Raw genomic sequence first — 18329 nt, 5'->3', positions numbered from 1 at the left:
TGGGAATTGGGTTTTTTTGCCAGAATAGGAAATTGAATTGAAATAGACCCAATTCCCTTTGTTTTGAAAATTTCGTGCATAATTTTTATAAGAGAATTCTTATTTTTATTTAAGTAAGCATTTTAAAAGCTCAGTCGAAACGTTTAATTGATGAATCCGATTGCGCGGTTCTAAAATATCCTATTCGTTAGTTTGGAGAGCTTACTTAAACGTTGTTCCTAATGCAAGAACTCGCCAAAAAATGGACCTTCTCTTGTGAGATAGCTGTGGAGTTGCCAAGGATAGAACAGTGTGCAAAGAAATGGGAAAACTTTTGCAAAGCAAGTAACAAAATATTTGCCAAAAATACCTTGTACGTTTTAAGCGATTACTGAAATGATTCTAAGTATGTAAACCGTTATGTTCCAGGTGTCCTGTTCTCAATAGAAGTAACGACGACGTATTTCGCAGTTCGTAACTACTGGCGTGGTTTCTTCGCCGCATGCTGCAGTGCTATTGTAAGTTTATCATTCTAACTCTTCCTTTCTGAATATAGAGCAAGATGATATTACCACCAAACCACCTAAGTCATTTATGCATTACATAATTGCATTAATTACTATTTTAAAGAAACCATGCGTAACAGACGCATGGTTGGTCAGTAGTTAAAAGAGATGATCACAAATGAAATGTCGACTCGTCACCGACTGCATGGATACTCCAGTGGTTGGTGGTTAACACTCTAAACCCACTGTGCGCATCGTGTCATAGGTTCGATCCCTGCGTACGACGCGTCGGTGTAATCCAAGAATGCTTGTCCTGAGCCTGGGTGTCTTTGTGCCTTTGTTTGATAGCCAATTAAGCATATTTCAGGACTTAATATTCGAAAATTATTAGCATATTAATTTGTAACTGCCAGTAACATCTGGCGAATACTAAAACTGCGCGCATCGATCAATGTTAATTAATGAAGAAATTGTTTCGTACTGAATTGGACGATACTAATTTATTGAGAGGCGGAACTGACATTGTATGTGTATATTGACCTTCTAATTTAAATGAACAGAGTGTATTTAAAGACATACAGTCTGTATTCAAAATATGTGGAACTTGCTCATAATATTTTGTGTTGGTGTGAATGGATGCAACCATAAAATATTTTAATATTAGGTACTTGTGATTTAAAAGCCAGTTAATAATGAGTTTGGGCTGGCTGGTACTAACTTAGCTGGGTCAAAAATGCAACAGCAACTTCAAGAGCTCATGTTAACCTGCGATGTCTCGCCGTTACGTTATACCGTTTTTTTTCATAAAATGCCTACTTAAGTAGTTGCCTAGTCAGTGAGCTCTGACAGTACATAGATGCTTAAGACGCTACTGCTAAATCTTATGGAAAAACGACTTCCGCACTAAGGATTTCAATTCAAGTATCGCGGATTTTTAAAAACATTAAAATTTAACGCACAAGGCACGCAGACTCAAAACAAGTATTCCTAAGTCACACACATGCTTTCTCGAGGATTGAACACACGACTTTCTGCCCAATCGGCTATCCTTGCACTGAAATAATAATTCCTTATGTATGTTACAGATGTTCCGCTTGCTATCAGTATGGTCTGGTGCCATGCCGACTGTGAAGCCGCTGTTCCCCACCAACCTGCCTCAAGACTTCCCCTTCGACCCTCAGGAGTTTGCTGTCTTCGTGCTTTTGGGGTGAGCTTAGTTAACTATGATTCTAACAGTCGGCACCAATAAAACACAAACGTTTATGCTTAAATGACGGCTGAACCGAACAAAATGCGCAAAGCAAGGCAAGATAAATAGTCCTATCGCTGAATATTTGTGGATTGCAAATCTGACCTGAGTCGATTTTCGTTCATAAGCCGTGATTGGTCTAGTACCTACACGGTTAATCTTGATAGACTTATGAAATGGTTTTAGCCAATACAAGAAGAGTAATCCCTGGGGTACATACCCTTTTTTTTGGTGTGGGAAACCTCATGGACAACCACTCCCTCGGGGTAGGAAATGGGTAGTGTCAGACTCTTACTGACTAAACCTGAACCGCCGTGCTACTTCATCCGCGTTTTTGTGTCGGTGTATGCCAATGCGTTGCAATCCTTCAAGGATAAATATCCTGCGATTTCAACAGCGCTGAAAAGTTCATTAAGTAAAATTTTTGGGGCATGTACAATTGAAGTAGTAAAATAAATAAATCCTTAACCAACTGTTTTTTATAATTGTTTTCAGGATAGTTTGCGGTCTTTTAGCCGCGTTCTGGGTGTTCTTACATAGGCAATACGTCTTATTTATAAGGAATACAAAATCACTCAGCAACTTCCTACAGAAGAAGTAAGTAAACCTGCATTGTAACCAAATTTTATATTTATTATATAATTCTCGCTAGGATAAATAAATTCTAATGTTTTCTAAATGTACTTACATACTATGATAATTGACAAATCCATTTTTTTCATTAAATGATAAGTCGCAAAATGAATTTTAACTTTTATTGGAGTTTCGAATAGTCTCTTAATTAAAAATATTTCAAATATCATTCTTGCTACAAAGAGAGTTTCTCCCTCATGTAAAATCCCCAAGTACCGACTCTCTTAACAAATCTGACAGTGATAGGTTAGTGGCAATACCGAAGGACTGCCAACTGCCAATGGTCATAGGTTCGAATCTAAACACGCACTAATGTCTTCTCGAATTCGTTACTACAGTAATTATCAACTGCCAGAAACTATAAAGGAAAAACATTGTGACCTACCCAACACAACTGAGGATTTGTCAAGGTTGTATTAAGCCATGCCAGAAACCTTTTTGGCGGTATGAAAACTTTAACATTAAGTTAAATCAATCATAGGAAAATCATCCCAAAAATCTCAACTAAACGTATCATAATATAAAATGTATTTTTTCCAGTCGCTTCATCTACCCGGGCTTCATAACCCTCGCGGTGATGTCCATCCTGTTCCCGCCGGGCATCGGGAAGTACATGGCTGCTGACCTTGGAAACCAGGAACAGGTAACTACATGACTTGTATTTTATTTGATTTTAGGATATTTTCTTCAAAGCTAAAAAAAATAAAATAGAGAGTTGTAAGGGAGAGAGTTAATGGAGGGTTAAAGTTTATAGGAAGCTTTTTTTTGAATGGACTACGTTTGTGAAACATGGCTTAAATATTGTTTATTTAAAATAATGAAATGGACAGCGGTTTTTAGGTATTTTTAAAACCAACATTTCCACGGAAACTGATACCACTACGCTCTGTGAACTTATGTCCACGCGGATGGAGTCGCAGACAACAGCTAGTATACAATAAAAAATGGGTCGACATTAATAGATTTAAAAAAATCTAAATATCCACGATTTTAAATGACAGTCCATTCAAAATGACAGACCAGCCGTTTTTATAGTCACATTGTCAAATGTTTGAAGTTACCCTGAAAAGCCTGCTAGCTTATCGAGAAGTGCTCAAAATTGAGTTACAAAAATCCAACCGGAACGAACAAGAAAGTGAGTGTATAAAAACGTGAGTAAACCTGTAATCCCTGTTGCGTGCAGGTCCTGTCCCTGTTCTCCAACTTCACGTGGACGGACTCCCTGTCGGCGGAGCAGGCGGCCGTGGTCTCCCACTGGCAGACCCTCGAGCTCGACCACTTCGGATGCCTCATCGTGTACTTCTTCTCTATCGTGAGTATACAGTCATACAGCTTCATTTTGAAGATGTTTGCGGGTAATTTTGGAGTTGGGAAGCGAAAATGTTGTAAGGAAAGGTCAGGGGAATCTTGTGGTATTTTTTTAATGGTGAATTGGAAGTTTAGATTAGATTAGAATATTCTTTATTGTACACCATAGAATTGCAGCAATGATTCTTACTACATACAGTTTTAGGGTAAAATCGCAGCATTATGGCTAAAAGCGATATCTTCCAGACAACCTTTGGATGTGTAGAAATTTTGTGTTGTAAGGCCTAAAAAAGTTGACCTAATAACATGTGTGTTTTGATTTCAAGCCGATATTTTTGCAGCATCGAAATGACTTACGAAATTGGGATCAAAAATTATACGAAATGGAAATAGAATGTGAAGAAATAAGTATAAAATAGACTTATATAAATATTAAAATTAAAATGTGGTTCCCGACGAGGATGGGATTCGAACCCACGCGTGCAGAGCACATTGGATTAGCAGTCCAACGCCTTAACCTCTCGGCCACCTCGTCTTGTGTGTAACGATACCATATTACATACCGAGTTACACATAACAGCTGAATTGAACCTTAAAGATTACTTTCAATTTGTTATTTCTTTGATAAAACGATTGTACGAGTAGAGAAATGGGTTTTAAAACATTTGGATAGGTGATTTAAAAACTGTATCCTCTTTGAATTGGTGGTCAGACAAGTCGTGAGTTATCTATCCCTCATGTGTCCTCGTGTGATAAGGGCTGATTGAGTCTAAATTTCTACAACGTATTTTCTTAATTTGTCTTGTTGAAATAATGTTTTAATCTTCAATGGGACAAAAATATGATGTCTTCCTTATATTCTTTCTATAAGAGTGGTTTATTGCTTTTTGTATACGTAGGATTCGTGGCCATGGTTCTATTAGTTGTGGACTGCTTAATTATAGATGAGAAACGCCACAAACAAAAAGATAGACAGATAAACAAAACTGATGATAAAATTGGGACCTACACTCATCAGTTTCTAATTCCGAGGTGCTATGGCGATGATCCCCAATAACAATCTTGTATTTCTAAGACTGGAAAGGAATATCAAATTCTTTAAAATTGATCAAATACTCTATCGAAAAATTATTGAAACGAATGTTTGTTAGCTAAACATTTAAGAATGAAAATTAAGACTATTTATTTATTAACAAAAGTATCTTCCCCGACGAGGATGGGATTCGAACCCACGCGTGCAGAGCACATTGGATTAGCAGTCCAACGCCTTAACCTCTCGGCCACCTCGTCTTGTTACTACTAGTATCAAACATAACACATCTATGAAAACTATCTAAGTACTGTTTGGTAAAACAATTAGATTTACATAACTATTGGTTATTGTATTAAAGATTCGTTTGTTGTAGCTCTTAGTTAGGATGTTATTATTCGTGATGTGAATTGGATACAAGTACATAGTTTGACCTTCAAAGGATACTCAACCCTCAAAGGGAGTATTTCATATCTTCAAGGTGTAGGATATCATCGGCCTAGCCTTTTCCCAACTATGTTGGGGTCGGCTACCAGCCCAACCGGTTTCAGCTAAGTACCAGTGTTTTACAAGGAGCGACTGCCTATCTGACCTCCTCAACCCAGTTACCTGGGCAACACGATACCCCTTGATTAGACTGGTTGTAAGACTTTTCAAGCTTCCGACTACCTGTAACGACTGTCAAAGATGTAGGAATAACAGCCGGGACCCACAATTTAACGTGCCTTCCGAAACACGGAGGAACTCGTTATGACAAAGATGGTCACCCATCTACGGACCAACCGCGTCAAGCATAGCTTAAAATGTGATCGTTTCACTTATGCGGTTATAGCTTAGCCACGGGCTCCTCTCAACTTGTAGGATATATTACTTTAAATATTGTAATGATTAGAATAAGTCCGCTTGGAACGATCATGTGTGACCTAATGTAAGGAACTTTTTTGTGTTTGATCTTTTATTTATCCAGGAGGGCTAAAGAAAATCACGTTATGACCGTTAGTGAAGAATACAAATGAAAGTGCAGAGCTCAGTTAGCCGTGTCATGATTATAATAATAAAATACTATCAGTCTCCAACACACCCCTCTAGATTAGGATAGAAGAATTCTTAAAAATATATTATGTATATAGAAAAGGCAGCATTTGAGTGTTCATCACATTAATAGTTCACTGCGGCTGGCGTGGTTATAACCTACCAATCCATGTTTCCCTTCATCGTTGGCCAGTGGTGTCTTAGATAAAAAAGAAAACCTTGACGGGCCTGTTGGTCTAGTGGTTAGTGACCCTGACTGCTATACCCTGTGGTCGTGGATTCCCACTCAAGACAAATATTTGTGTCATCTATAATGCGTATTATTAGTGACTTTCAGTTGTCAAGTACTCATAATACAAGATTTGCGTAGTTTGACACCAGATGGCATTGTGTGAAATTTGTAAAAAAAACCTACTGTACGCGATATCGTGCGCGATCCCCACATCCACGAGTACTTGTTCAGAATCTGGGTGTCAGAATGGATGGCTTGCCCCCCGCAGTTCTTCCTGAGCCTGGTGTCGTGCACGCTGCCGGTGCCGGCGGGGATCTTCGTGCCGGCCTTCAAGATGGGCGCGGCGCTGGGCAGGTTCACCGGCGAGGTCATGCACTACTTCTGCCCGCTAGGGGTCGCCTACGGGGGGCATATACAGAAGATATTGCCCGGTGAGTTGGACAAACTGATTTGCTTTTTTGACGTCAAATAAAAATGCTAAATTCAGCTAAGAGATATTTTGCGAGACAAAATTATTTCACGTAGAATTAAAAAAAAACAATCAAGAAAATAGTTTCGTATGTTCTGAGGTAACAAACGAATTTGTTGTTTGAGAGATTATTTTCTTCTAAGACTTTGAATGGTTTCATAAAAAATAACCACATCAAAGTATCCTCGATCCTCATTCGAAAAATGTATAACCTTTTAACGTCCTCTTCTAAACAGACTAGATACACAGTTGGTACCGCAGGTGACTACAGTCTCATCTGTCGCCTCAAAATCCCTTTTCAAGATTAACTATGTAGAATACTGTGACACTATTAAGACCTACTGTAAGAGAACCCAACTTTGGGTTGAGCTCGTTTTTGAACATGAACTTTCCAAGAAAATCTTGTCCAATTGTGTATTCACGTACAATAAAAAAAAATCATAAAACAAGACTACATACGCCTAATTGACCACCGCCAATTGATTCCACTGCTTCTAGACAGTTTAATTCAATTCCAATGTAGGAAGAATCCCCAATCATCACCGACAGATGATCTGTAACACCTACTGTGTCCCTCCCCCAGGCGGCTACGCGGTGGTGGGCGCGGCGGCCTTCACGGGCGCCGTCACTCACACCGTGTCCACTATCGTCATCGTCAGCGAGATGACGGGACAGGTCAGTCTACACTAATATTAATAAAAATACTACTTCAAAAGTAGCATAAAGCTCTATTTGGGTATATTTTCCTTTAATCGGAAAAAGAGTAACCATGGAGTTTCGAGCGGTAGCTTCAATAGCGCACAGACTGACAAACTGACACTTTAGATTTTAATATTGTATGACTAAATTGTTTGACGTTCAGAAGTGCCATATATTGGTTTAATTAAAATGAAAAAATGACTTTGACTTTAACAGTTTTTTTTTAATGAAAATAATACCTTAAGGATTTCTGAGAAGCGTGATCGCGTATAACAATAACCGATACCGGTGGGTGTTGCGACACCGGTCTCTGGACATATAGCCTAAAAGACGAACAAATCGTTCTTGTGAGGGACAGTTCATTTTTTACCCTTAGGATACCCTTAAAACTATAAAATCAAATTTGGATTCGACTTTGCAGCAGAGCAATAGAAATCGAATAAGTTCCAGCTTACCAATATTAACTTGATCAAAACCATTCACCACCTTATTAATTTAAAACCACCCCTTTACCAAAGTATTTCTATCAGTATTTCACACACAACTCAATCCTTCAGGTGACACATCTCCTGCCCATCATGGCGGCAGTGCTGGCAGCCAACGCGACAGCCTCCCTGCTGCAGCCGTCCTGCTTCGACAGCATCATCTTAATCAAGAAGCTGCCTTATCTGCCAGACCTGCTATCTTCAGCTAGCCGTAAGTACATAGTAAAGATGCTATAGACCATATACCCAAAGTTACTTAAACTTTTAGTACCATTTCTAAACATAAACCAACTTTCAGCGTTTATAATTTGCTCAGACTAGTTAATTTATATATTGGTGATCAAGATAGAATGTAGTAAAATAAATGTTCGCTATATATTTTTATAGTACATATCGTGAGACTGATCCATTATTAAATGATGCAACGGTTTACTCACGAGACCTTCGGGTCAGCTCGTGATTAAGGACTCAGAAACAAGTCGAACAATCCCGATAAATACGCGTGAGTAAACCGTTGCGTTTAATAAAATAAATGTTAGTACCATTTCTATATATCATCGCTCCAGCTATGTAGGTTACCCTGCCGGGCCAGCGGTAATCCTAAAAGGTTACCGTGGCCCCGGTACACGAAGGGCAAAGGAAGGAACATGGGTGGGTTTTAGTCAGTAGACTTTCGACACTTCCTTCCACTCAAACCAAAGTGTAAGGAGTCATTTGATGCTTTCCTATATGACAAAAAGCTATGTAGGTTATGTAAATTTTTACATCTATTAGTCATGGGCACCTTTAACAAGTCCTGTAAGCCAGGGCCTACAATGAAACTAACGAAATCCACAAAAACACTAAGATCGGCTTGTCCCAGGGTGTTTTTGTACTTGTAGTAACAAGACGAGGTGGCCGAGAGGTTAAGGCGTTGGACTGCTAATCCAATGTGCTCTGCACACGTGGGTTCGAATCCCATCCTCGTCGGATGTAGATTTTTTTACTTATTGGAAATAGAATAAAGAATAGAAAAAAAACCTAAATTGAGTATCGCTATTAGTAACTATTATTACTTATCTATTTTAACACAAGGTCTCTGTCTTGACTAATGTTATTTACACAGATTTATTTGTTAAATTAAAAATTTGAAATATGCTTTACTGATAAGTATTAACATGCATTAAAATTTGCAAAAGGAAACAGTATAATAAACAATTTATTTTTATTAAAAAACAAAATAGATTCGTGGGTGAGATCATCAAATCAGTATCTTTATATGTACAATAAAACAAACCGGGACATCCTAAGTTAAAACTATCAAAAGGATCTCCCCGACGAGGATGGGATTCGAACCCACGCGTGCAGAGCACATTGGATTAGCAGTCCAACGCCTTAACCTCTCGGCCACCTCGTCTTATACGTTATATGAACAAATTTATAACAGCTTTATATAACTTACACTTTGTATTAGAATAACAGTTTATATTAAATACATTTTTCATTAACTTTTTTCTTATAAATCATCGTCGCGATAAAACATAGGAGGTATCGTTGAAGTGATCTGTATGTCAACTAAACTAAGCCCAACGAGGAAAGCTTAAAAAACTTAATTTCTAAAATAAAAGATACTTGTCTTTAAATATAGAGAAAATCAGAAATAACCTGGGATCGTTGAAACTTCAACCTGTGGAATAAATAAGTGAAAAAATACAGTCAAATCGTTAACCTCCACGTTTTGAAGTGAATTACAAAAACAGTCGAAATTACTATTATGCCATAACTTGTATGTATGTATGTATATTTGTATAAAACAGATGTTTCTTTAAAAGCCAATCAACAGTTACAACAACACAAATGTTTAAACACATGCCACCTTATTTACGAAAATCATGTACTGTAAAATTGTTTTATATTTGTTTGATAACAATATGAATTTATTGATACAACATAACGTATTGTAAGGTATATTTAGTAACTAGCTGTGCCACGACTTCGTCCGCGTGGTTAGAAGATGTAAGTTAGGAATTTTTGAAAGGAAGCCCTCGAAGAATTTTCCCTGTGTTTTTTTCACATTTTTCATTGTATCTTCGCTCCTTTTAGTTGCAGCCTGATGGTTTATAGCCTAAAACCTTCCTCGGTGAATGGTCTATTCAACATAAAAATATTTTTTTAGTTTGAACCAGTAGTTCCTGAGATTAGCGCGTTCAAACAAACAAACTCTTCAGCTTTATATATTAGTATAGATTTGAAGATGTAATTTGAAATGTTAAAATGATAATTTAATCCCATTTAGAGAAAACAATTTACTATAGTCCGATTTTTAATTCGAGGCAGTAAAATGACAATTGCAACCGTCATTTATACAAAAAAGGGTGACCCGCTACAATAGTGATGTTTGGAAATCTTACTACGACGATGACATTTGGTCATGCTTTATTTTATATTGTATCAAAAATTACTATTTCTATTAATTGAGCTTTTATAATTGTAAGTTGATATTAAATTTGTTTTTCATCCAACCACTGCAAAATGTCAGAATTCATCCAGTTTGGAGTTGGATGCGCTCGACTTTTCTTGCATGGTAAGGTGCTTCATCTTATACCAGCACCGCATTTGGCTTTAATTTTATAAATTTAAATTAATATTATAATTTTTTTACATTTAAAAACTTAATTGTCGTAAATATATGTATTTTCTTTATACAGAGCTAATTTGATATCTGAATAAAAAAATGTAAGCTCGACTAACTTTTGATTGTAATAAGTCGATTCTAACACATCACTATTTATTTGGAATTAAAAACCTGCCACACTGGAAATGTCATTTTACTGCCTCGAATTAAAAATCGGACTATAGTTAATTAGTTTCTTTCTTTAGAAATGTTCTTTTTATCTAAAAAGTTATAATTGTTAATTTTTGTATGCTAATTTGTGCCTTGACCTGACTTAGGGGTTATCTCTGTCATTCCCAATTTTTCCCTTCCACGTTTACATTTCTATGTTATGTTAAATATATTTATACAAATAAATATATTTTTATCTTTATAATTGATCACAAGTTTTTTTTTTAATCTATACTCTATACTAATATATAAAGTTTGTTTGTTTGTTTGAACGCGGTAATCTCACGAACTACTGGTTCAAATTGAAAAATCCTTTTTGTGCTGTATAGACCATTTACCGAGGAAGGTTTTAGGCTATATACCATCATGCTGCGACTAATAGGAGCGAAGATACAATGGAAAATGTGGAAAAAACAGGGAAAATTATTCATCTTCGAGGGCTTCCGTTCAAAAATTCCTAACTTATATCTTACCACGCGGACGAAGTCGCGGGCAACAGCTAGTTATACAATAAAAAAAAAAGATTAAGTCCTAGTGTTCTAATTTAATCTTAATTATTACTTTTAATGTCTATTCACCGCGTAACCTTTATTCCAAGTGATTTGTTTATTAACTAAGCATGTTTCCCTCCCCAGGGATGTACGACATCTGCGTCGAGGACTTCATGGTGCGCGACGTGAAGTACATCTGGAACAGGATGACCTTCCAACAGCTCAAGGACTTGCTGAAGGAGAACAAGGTTAGACAAGACTTTAGTACTTGTATATAGGTAGGACTGTACATGAGATGTATCAAAAAGTAGATATAAACCTCAAAAGGCAGGTTTGCTTGTAAGAGGGAGACATTAACCGTTTTAGAGATTTTGTAGAAACATCTAACTTTATTTTTAAACTTAACTATTGGTATTAAAAATCGATGTTTAAACAAAAAAATCACGCGGACGAATTGAGAAACCTCCTTTAGAAGTCGGTTTAAAGGTCAGTTCAATATTGTCGAAAGCTGCGTTTTTGACCCAACTTACCTTTTGGAAATTGCTCGTCTTCCATATTAAAAAGATTCTTACGCGAAACCTGAAACTTATTTGATAAATAACATAATAAAAGCTTACGAAGTTGTAGCACTAATAAATGATAACTTCTACAAAATTACTTTAATAACCTTTTTTTCTTCTTCGCAGACAATCAAAAGCTTCCCCCTGGTGGACAGTCCGTCATCCATGGTACTCCTGGGCTCCATCCACCGCTGGGAGCTGGTGAAGGTGATCGAGAAGCAGGTGGGGCGCGACAGGAGGCTGCAGATAGCGGCGTTGTGGCACAGGGAGGCCGAGATGAGGAGGCGGGATGAGGAGGCCAAGAAGAAAGTCAGAAGGCCTTCCAGGTTTGAGGTGAGGGAAACAAATAGAAAATACTTTGAATAGATTTTCTCTGAATTTTTTGCTATCATAATAGTAGTTGAAAGGCACTCAAAAAACTGCAATTATATATCTTTACCACGTGTATATATTTCCTCTAAATATTATGCCGAATGAATTCGTAGATAAATATAGTTAGTACTAACATATAATATGATATTGGGAATATCTTAAGACAGCTGTATATTTAAAGCTAGATAAAAAGAAATGCTGCAGAACATTTCTGCAGGAGTATTATACTCGAGTTACTTTGAGTGAAACAAATAAATTGTTGTAAGCCTATAATCGAGTTTCAACTTTAATCGATGTTATGATGTAAATATCTGTAGTCAATAAACCTACTAGACTCACATAATCTACTTTATGATCCATATAATTAAGGTACAAAGTCCTGTATCAATGATACTGTTTCCAGGTTACTCCAGCACCAGATATGCTGCAAGTCCCCGGAACTGGCATGACGCGAGGATCCTCACTCACCACCAAGGACCAGGGTGGACTTATACCAGGTTAGTCGGATACTATATGCATATAAAATGGATTGAAGCAAAGCATTTGATAAGGTTAAGCATTAAAATAATAGTATTTTAATGTTTAATCTTATCAAAATAAAATAATAGTATTATTGGTAAACTTAAGTGTCAAGAATTAAACAAAAGAATGAATTAATGACTCCTTATTTAAATTGCGGTAATTATACCTTATTCAAACTTTTAATATCCTTAAATCATCATATTTAAACTTTGTATGTGTCCCTCAAGGATGCATTTTAGATCCGTTATTCAAATCTTTGTTTTTTTAATGAAATACAACCTTATGATATGATATGAATCATGAGTTTGTATTTCATTTAGTGTAAAGTGTTTTCATTTAGTTCTTTATTTATTTGTTATAATCTAATATCACTTGTATTAATTTCCATTTCTGACATAACATTATATCCCTAGCCCCAGGCCAGCTATTCCGTCCGAAGTCGATCCTGAAGAAGACGAACTCGTTCACCCTGACCCGCGGCCTGGGCGCGGGCTCCACCCCGCACACGCCCAGCGCTCCGCAACCCTCCGTGTATACTACTGTTACCGGGGCAGAGACCAGGTATGCTGGTTTATGTAAATAATTACTGAAAAAAACTTTCTTTCAACTATGTTGGGGTGGCTACTAGTCTTACCGGTTTCAGCTGAGTACCAGTGTTTTACAAGGAGCGACTGCCTATTTGACCTCCTCAACCCAGTTACCTGGGCTACGCGATACCTCTTAGTTACACTGGTTGCACACTTTAGAGCGTAAAAAACTTTTCTTAATAATGAATAAATTATAATTAGTGTATAAATTATTTTAAGCAATATCGTAACAAACAATATAAATCACATATTTACATATTGATGTAAAATAACTGTCACTGAAATGATTATTTTTTATCCATAGTACTATTATTTTTCTTACGGGTATCACATAATAAATTCTTAGAACGAAAATAGTACATTCAACGCAACACTGGTTACTTAACCCTGGTCAAGACCCGCTATTAAATAAAAGAAACGTATTTAAGAAATCATCATTATAATAAGTGGTTCCTTGAAACACCAACTACTACCTCCACAGCTACACAATCCCTCCTCTTTTACCTACTCTAGGCTACTAAATCAGAAACTACTTAATAAGAACTACTTAATCAGATTTTACTCTTAATTCCCATAATATTTGATTCAACACAATAATCCAACGTGTAATACTCCTTGCCCAGGATCCGCGCAGCATTCGAAGCCATCTTCAAGCGCTCGTCCCTCCTGCAGGACGTGGAGGGAGGCCTCCCCGACCAGCTCAGCCCCACCTCACTGCCGCGGAGCCCCTCCATCAATAAGAAAGTTCAACTGGTGAGTTACAATAAGCCGTCTGTCATTATTTATTTAATTACTATGGTGAAAATACAATTAGAGTAATCAAAATAACATACAATATAATTTGTATAAGAAAACCTTTTCGTAAATTCTATAAGTTGTAATAGCTGTAATTCTGTTGGTCTAATAGTTAGAGGACCTGACTGGTATACTGACTGACTGACCTGACTGGAAGGTTGTGAGTTTAGTTCCTACCCACTACTTGCCGGAGGGATTGTTTTGTGATGAAAATGATATCATTTTCAGTATCTGGACTAAATTTTGTCTTAAATTTATATGTATTTAAAAGAATATAAGTAGTTGCTTGGTATTTGTATTAAACAATTGCTGAACTAAAATTAAACAAAGATTGTACTAGTTTAGTTTGAGGCTAGATTGCTTTGTGTCAAAGATGAAGAATATCTGAAAATACCATTCCTCAATCCAATAAAATACAAAAAGAAAATTGTTTAAAAACTATAATTAAATAATTGCAAAGCTCTATTTCCTCTTTTCATTACCTTAAGACAAACAGTACCATTCTTGCACAATATTAATTATTTCCCAATCTCTCCTCTTCTAGCCACGCGAGAGAGTCTGTGACATGTCCCCTGAGGATCAAAAGGCGTGGGAGCAGATGGAGATGGCGAAGGAGATCGACTTCGATCGGATGCTGCAGATCGCCAGGAAGAGAGATATGGTGAGCTCTTATATTTAAACACTGTTTTAAAAACTGATTATATTGTAAGCAATTTTAGTGTAAGTAGAGGAAGTCTCTTCTACAAATATGCTGTGAGTAAAGGGTGTATTGTTTCTTTGTTAAACTTACGAACTGTTAAAATGTACATCTAACCAACAGCGCCCATGACTCTTTCTTTATCTTACCTACCAACTGTTAAATATACGTTATGGTAGCAATTAATATTGAGTATTCAATGTTTATTGGTAAGTAATATAGCTTATTCTATCGAAAATTTAACGCAGTTTAGTAAAATTGGAAGAGTTAAGCAGCGTCAACATTTTTGAATTTGCCGTAGTTAGATCTAAAACATATTATAAAGAAATGAAAGGGTAGTTGAAGAAATTGACTTAAATTTATAATTGGACAACATCAAAATATTTAGTAAAAAAACAACATCAACCATATTCTTCGCTACTTGGCATTAGCCATTAATATTTTAGCAAGTATGTGTTTTGATTGTAGCACCCAGACGACCCCGAGTATGAGGATGAGAACCTGTACATCTGCCACATCGACCCCGCGCCCTTCCAGCTGGTTGAGAGGACCTCGCTACTTAAGGTATTAAGATTACATTAAGCTTCCTACTACAACACTTGCTGGTCCAGCGGACTGTACGGGCTGATTTGCGAATCTACACCATGTAGGGCACCATCTCAATGCATACGCATTAAAACAAATCATTAAAATCGGTTTAGTCGTTGAGGAGCTGTTGACACATTTTCGTTGCAATTTAGAAGTACAGGGCCCCGATTCTGCTATTTTACAATGGCGGATGAATGAATGGCAATTGAATTAAATTTGAAATTATTCCTATTATCTTAATAAAAGTTTTTTGCCAAAACAATAATTGGAAGTTAATAGTATTGACATTAAGTGTGCCGTCCCGTACTGAATTGACAATACATTATTGTGTAGAAAAATGCTTAAGAGTATACGAAAATTGTCATTTTGAGCCTAATTTCATTCATTCATCGGCCGTTGTAAATAGCAGAATTGGAGCCCGGATTACTCCTTGCGATAAAGAAAAGAATTTGTAACATAAATTGTGCTAGATTAGTAAAAAATTGACTCTACTAAAACGAAGTCGTCTCTGTTAAATCTTGAGATCCATTCCTGGATAAAAAAAATACTCCCGCATTAATGGAATTCGCATGTCGCAGTGGATTTCACAAACATACAAATCTTTGTATGCAAACATGCATTCGTAGATCTCGAAAATGCATGTCCTAAACGGGGATCAAATCCATGATACATCGCTTATAATGGGTTCGACGTAGCGATTTTTACCACTCGGCTATCTATGCAAATCAATCTAATCCCAGATTACTATATCGATAATATGATAATTAACTGTAATTACTATATCGATGTATGTCTGTAGGTCCACTCGCTGTTCTCGACGCTGGGGGTGAGCAGAGCATACGTCACTGCCATTGGAAGACTCATTGGAGTGGTCTCACTCAAAGAGGTAAGAATATAATATAAGTCTAATTAGTATTTTTTTTAGAGTATTCTGAAAAGGCCAGGCTTTAGAAGTATTTTAGGTTGAAACTATTTTGAGCTTTGGATATAATTTGAGTTGTATTTTCAGATATTAGAAGCGTTTATTTGAACATATGGTATTAATTCATTTAAATATTCTCTCATTTGAAACCTTCGCCTAAAGGTCTGCAAATTTATTGTTCTGAATTAAAATAGTTATTTTCAAAGAAAAAAATAATGGGGTCTTTATCCATCCCACGTTGTAAATTGATCCCACGGGCTACAAGGGAAAAACTAACTTAATATTGATAAAAGCAACAATTAAATCTCTTTCTCTTTTCTAGCTCCGCAAAGCCATAGAAGACGTGAACTCAGGCGCCCTGACCCTGGCGACCCGGCCCGAGCCCCCCGCCACACCCCTCGCGCTCACCATCAAGGTCACGGGCACCGAACCCGCACCTCCCAGTGACAGCGAGACCGCCAAGCTTACCACACAGGGCGACCACTGAACTTAAGGTGACAATGAAAGGTGATAAATGCCGTAGAGGGCTAAAATATCTAAAAATCTGACTGCAGAAAAGTAGGGGATATAAAAACTCCAGAAAAGTGGGGTCTATAAACGTAACTGCAGAGTAATGGGGTCAAAATTCGTTACTGTAGTTAAAGGAAAACGTAGTCTTAAAATAACAAGAAACAAAAATATGCTCCACGTCCCCAACATGGGGGCAACATAGATGGGGTCATATGACGTGACTCTATTAAGATGATAGAGGCTTTAATTGGTGATTCTGAACTACTGAACTAGTATATTTTGAAAAAGATCTAGTTTTCCATAGCAATTGCTATAAAACTAAGAAAATACAAGTTTTGAGACCTCATTTCAAAACTCCGACAAGACCTATCTATAAGTTTGCAGTAATGTGTAACCAAAAAAGGCTTTTATTAAAAGCCAAAAAGGCTTAAGTTTTTAAGCAAACGCGTGATCGTTACTGGGAAGTATTCCTAAGAGAAAAAGTCGACTTGGGAATATTCCCATTCAAAAGTTCTTAAAGAACTTTTATTTTGGTAAGTTACTATGTTCTTGTAGGATTTATTAGCCTTAATATTTAAGAGTTTTAGACTCAAAGCGAAATAAACGCTAAGTACGCTGTTTTTAGGTTAATTTTTGTGTGTAGTTCCTTAATCGGTTAAATTTTCTTCTAAATATCTGTGATTGACTATGAGTCGGTTTGGTATTGATTTAATCGAAAATTACTCGTCCAAAGATTAGAAATTCCCAATGGGAATATTCCCAACTCACTGTCCCTTTAGGGATATTTCCCAATACTAATAACTCACTATGCATAATTTAAGACTTGTCACACGAAGACATATTGTTATGAACTAATATTATGAATTACGTAAAAATATATAATCGTCACAATTACGTAATATTTTGTTGTAAGTACGTGTATTTTTGATAGATATTTTTTTTATGTATATGGTGCTTCCGAAAGAGATTAAAAAAACAGTGTTCAATACAATTTGATAGTATAATAATCTCGTTTTATGGCAAAGCGCAGCTCAAAGATTTCTTTGACAAACAAGTCTTTCTTAATTAATATCGAATCCCGCACAAAGGAATTTAATCCTTGTGTCGCTGATAGTTTAAAGTCCATTTTCAAGTGTCCTAGAATATCTGTTACGCTGTTCTTTGCCATTTATACGCGGGCCTTTAATATGTATATGCAAGAAAGAAACAAGACATATTTATTAATTTATTTAAATTAAAATTTTATTCATAGCTTTTATTGTTTCTGTTCTTGCCTATATATTGTCATGGTATTCATTTACAAGCAATTATACTAATTAGTATATTGCTTACTTTTAGCCCAAAAATTTTTGATGTATTTTTTCTGTACCGGCTGAAAATCGCATAATTATTGCAAATATGATATCTTTTATTTGCAATATTGAAATAAAACTGTAGCCAGTGTTGCCAGTTTAAAAATAATTGTTATTTTTACCTATGGCAATGTTTAAACGTTTTCTCGCCTGTACATGAAGCCAAATTAATTAAAACCAAGGCTTGTGATCCTTCATTCATTCCAAAAGTGTTGTTTATTAGTCGATAAGTAATAATTTAGTTAAATATTATTATATAAAATGTTAGGAAAAAGACGTTTCCAGCACTGCTTTTATTGATTGGGTTTGTATTTGATGCGAAACTTGCCCAACGCTGGGCTTAACTAGAACATTTCTACTGTAATTCGATTAAGTACTTCCATCTCTTTCTGATACTTCAATTTTCTCTCTTGTGTGATAGAGATAGAATTATATTTCATTGAATTACAAATATGAGTCTTAGTGCATGAAAATAAGGTCGATTTTA

At 36.3% G+C, this 18329-nt stretch overlaps 1 protein-coding gene and 4 non-coding genes across 8 annotated transcripts in view; 2 read left to right on the top strand and 3 right to left on the bottom strand.

Moving 5' to 3' along the window:
* LOC113496238 (chloride channel protein 2) overlaps positions 1-17414 on the top strand; it is an 81880-nt gene extending 64466 nt beyond the window's left edge. For all 4 annotated transcript variants that reach the window (XM_026875406.1, XM_026875405.1, XM_026875403.1 and 1 more), the window contains 17 exons: positions 409-497; positions 1571-1692; positions 2230-2331; positions 2908-3010; positions 3551-3679; positions 6238-6400; positions 7022-7113; positions 7695-7833; positions 11082-11185; positions 11624-11830; positions 12273-12366; positions 12805-12952; positions 13602-13731; positions 14318-14434; positions 14939-15034; positions 15858-15944; positions 16303-17414. In XM_026875406.1, coding sequence (XP_026731207.1) covers positions 409-497; positions 1571-1692; positions 2230-2331; positions 2908-3010; positions 3551-3679; positions 6238-6400; positions 7022-7113; positions 7695-7833; positions 11082-11185; positions 11624-11830; positions 12273-12366; positions 12805-12952; positions 13602-13731; positions 14318-14434; positions 14939-15034; positions 15858-15944; positions 16303-16467 — 2087 coding nt within the window. In that variant the 3' untranslated portion in view covers positions 16468-17414. The remainder of the gene's footprint in view (positions 1-408; positions 498-1570; positions 1693-2229; positions 2332-2907; positions 3011-3550; positions 3680-6237; positions 6401-7021; positions 7114-7694; positions 7834-11081; positions 11186-11623; positions 11831-12272; positions 12367-12804; positions 12953-13601; positions 13732-14317; positions 14435-14938; positions 15035-15857; positions 15945-16302) is intronic.
* Trnas-gcu lies at positions 4129-4210 on the bottom strand. The gene has a single exon. It is a non-coding gene; the product is annotated as a tRNA-Ser (tRNA).
* Positions 4884-4965, bottom strand: Trnas-gcu. Its single transcript has one exon. It is a non-coding gene; the product is annotated as a tRNA-Ser (tRNA).
* Trnas-gcu lies at positions 8510-8591 on the top strand. Its single transcript has one exon. It is a non-coding gene; the product is annotated as a tRNA-Ser (tRNA).
* Trnas-gcu lies at positions 8937-9018 on the bottom strand. Its single transcript has one exon. It is a non-coding gene; the product is annotated as a tRNA-Ser (tRNA).
* Positions 17415-18329: the final 915 nt, after the last annotated feature.

This window comes from Trichoplusia ni, chromosome 7, assembly GCF_003590095.1.
Source record: "Trichoplusia ni isolate ovarian cell line Hi5 chromosome 7, tn1, whole genome shotgun sequence".
NCBI lineage: Eukaryota > Metazoa > Arthropoda > Insecta > Lepidoptera > Noctuidae > Trichoplusia > Trichoplusia ni.
This window is presented reverse-complemented; position numbering and strand designations above follow the sequence as displayed.